The following is a 3,017-nucleotide window of genomic DNA, read 5'->3' on the forward strand; positions in this document are numbered from 1 at the left end:
GGTGGCTCGGCTAAGGCCGAGCCACCTTGAGGTGGCTCGGCTTTTGGCCGAGCCCCCGCGGGTGTTTGACTTTTGTCGTTTTGCGTTGTCTCGTTTGTCCGTGTTTCGGTTGACTTGAGACTCTGATTTGATGATCTGATTTGGCAGTAAGTCAGATTCCTGATTTGGCAGTAAATCCGCTTCTGAGTTCGAGTCCGAAACTGATCTTGATTCGATCGCGATTCGTCCGAGTCTGTTCTCGGTTGGATGACTCGTTGATTCCTTAACACTTGGCTTGATTCCGAACGCGTATGGATGCATTCCGTCGCTTCTGTGCGATTCGTCGATCTTGTCGCCTCGTTGGTTCGTCGGTTTGTGCCGAGCTATGCTAGGGGACCTATAAGCAATTTTATATGCCTACACCTAAGAATACCCATGTGGTATTCTTCCGGGAACTTCCCGGTGCATTGGTTATCCCGAAGATACTAAGGATAGTATTTTTTCAGGAACTTGCCGTTTATCTGTATCATAAGCCGGTCACCGTCCTTGGTGACAAGGCGATATGCGCCACTCGAGTAGACTGCCTCCACTACGAATGGTCCCTCCCATTTGGGTTCAAATTTGCTGAGAATCATCAAAACTTCAAGAGACTGATTCAATAAGCAATTGATATCGGGTTATCCTTAAGAATATCACGTATGATGTTCTCCAGGAACTTCCCGTTAGATACAAAGGAAACAGTTTATACTCATATACCTGTTGGAGTTTTGAAAGAAGCAGTTTATACTCGTATACTTGTCGGAGTGTGGTGGTCATTCTCATTCGGTTTGTTCTGCCGTTGAGACGCCGGCTTCAACTAAGGCCTGTATTGTATTCTTGAGAGTGATACAAGTCTTGGTGGGATGATGGATCCTCCTGTGGTATTCACAATATTTTGGGTCTAAACTCCCGCTGGCTTCCTCCTGGCTTTTAATAGGTGGGAGCTTGATTTTGTCGATCCTTAGGAGGTACTTGAGGATGGCTGGAACCTCATCATCCTTGAAAGAGTATCGTTGTATCTGAAGTGACTGTTGCGGTGGTCGCTCCCACGGCTGTCGTTGTGACGTTTGATCAGCAGCGAACCTGGGTACGAACTCTGATTGGCTTTCCTCGACCCTCTTTCTTTTAGGATAGCGTCTAGTCGAGGTGGTGACAGACTCGACTTCCTTCTGCTTTTCGTCTTCACTTTCATGATGTCGAGAAGTAGGAATTGGGCCACCCCCAGTGTTATTGAAGGATCTGGTCGTACCACCCCCAGTGTTATCGAGGGGTGAATCAGTCTTGACAACCATATTCAAATTTGGACCATTGTTATTTGTCCTATCCAGAATAGGCGTGATCGGGGTAACGCAACAGCTAGATCCAGCTTGATGATCCGATTTAGGAAATTTACACCTTTTAGCTTGCAACTCTCTTATTTGTCGCATAGCCAATTCCATCTTACCCTCAAATTCTTCTTTCTGCTTGATTAATGCTTCTTGAACTATTTGAGTGAGCTGGTCAGGAGTAATGTTGAACGCATCCCTAGTGTTTTTAGAGAGACGTGATAACTCGTGTAGAGTCACTTTTACTGGGATGTTAGCCAATTGGGTCATAACATCAAAGTGATATGAAATATTTGAATCTCCTGGTTTATCTCTTCCAATCTGCCCAGTTCTGTCAATGTCTTGGAAGGAGCGGTTTTGGTACCTAATTGCTCGGAAGCATCCGGGTACTTGTAGTGATACTCATTCCCACTCCGGGTTACAAAGGTCTCCTGTTCATCTTCAGAAAGCGGGAAGGCGGGAATTTCTTCGTCATCTTCTCCTGGAATAGCAGAAGCTCCATAACAAGACTTACCTTTTCCTTTTGACTTTTTCTTGGATGAGGATCCAGTCCATTGTTCATCTCCGATCAAATCTGGATGAACCCAAAGAATCTCACCATTAGGGGCTGTGTGTGGCACAAGTCCTTTCTGGCGCTGCTTGTGAGGATCATCGTTCACTGTCTTTACTGCTGCATTTATTACTGGTTCATGCTGGAACCAGTTTAAGGGAACAGAACCGAAGCTAATTGATACCGCATTTGCTCCCACTCTCTTCTCCTTCGACTGCTTCATTGTGATGACCCCGACATCGATTAGAGCTTGGATCTTGTCCTTAAGGGCATAGCACACCTTGGTAGGATGGTGCACCGCTCTATGGAATGCGCAGTATTTTGAATCATTGATTCTCTTGGCATCTTTCTGATCCTGGATTGGAGGCAATTTGATCTTGTTATTCTCAATGAGGTACTTGAAGATACCGGGAACTTCATCCTCTTTGAATGAATAAACTTTTGGGAACTTCGGCTCCGAGGCTTTTGGCTTCTGGGTCTGCTGTTGCCACCTTGATTGTTGAGGCGCCTTTTGCTGCTGCTGTTGCGGTTGCGCTTGCACTTCGAACGTTTGATTCGCATCCACGGCATTTGCATGTGCTTTTCCTTTACCCCTTGGGACAAAATTTGGTTGCGGAGCACTATTTGCTATTTGACCCCTTTCCGCCTTCTTCCTTTTAAGGAATCGTTCGGCTCGTTCTCCTCGCACCTTCAGATCCTTCCAGGTCTTCGGCGGTGCCATTCCCATGGCTTCCAGGATGTCCAATGAAAGATTGTTATGACAGGTCTCGAGGATGAAATCTTCGCTGACCGGATCCCTACAATTCATTTTTCGACCGTCTCACCATTCTTCTGCTTCTCATCGAATAGTGTACCGATTGAGATTTCGGTGTCGTCATCGAAGAAGTTTGTCAGAAACATATCTTCCATGTCGTCCCAACTGCTGATACTCCCGGGCTTGAGACGGCGATACCAGTCGAAGGCTGCTCCGCGAAGAGTGCCGACGAATGACCGCACCATAAGAGGTTCATTCCCAGAAATGATTCCTAGATGAGACTTAAAATATATTAAGTGTTGGGTAGGGGAACCCTTTCCATCAAACGGCGTAAAGTTGATTAAATTGAACTTTGCCGGATATGGAATTG

The 3,017-nt window shown here is 46.1% G+C and overlaps 1 protein-coding gene across 1 annotated transcript in view; it reads left to right on the forward strand.

Annotated features, from left to right (window-relative positions):
- The window catches only part of LOC109839205 (T-complex protein 1 subunit eta-like), a 7,642-nt gene extending 6,937 nt beyond the window's left edge, over positions 1-705 (forward strand). The window contains exon 7 of the mRNA XM_020407632.1: positions 692-705. Coding sequence (XP_020263221.1) covers positions 692-705 — 14 coding nt within the window. The remainder of the gene's footprint in view (positions 1-691) is intronic.

Source organism: Asparagus officinalis, chromosome 4 (genome assembly GCF_001876935.1).
Source record: "Asparagus officinalis chromosome 4, Aspof.V1, whole genome shotgun sequence".
In the NCBI taxonomy this organism is placed as follows: domain Eukaryota; kingdom Viridiplantae; phylum Streptophyta; class Magnoliopsida; order Asparagales; family Asparagaceae; genus Asparagus; species Asparagus officinalis.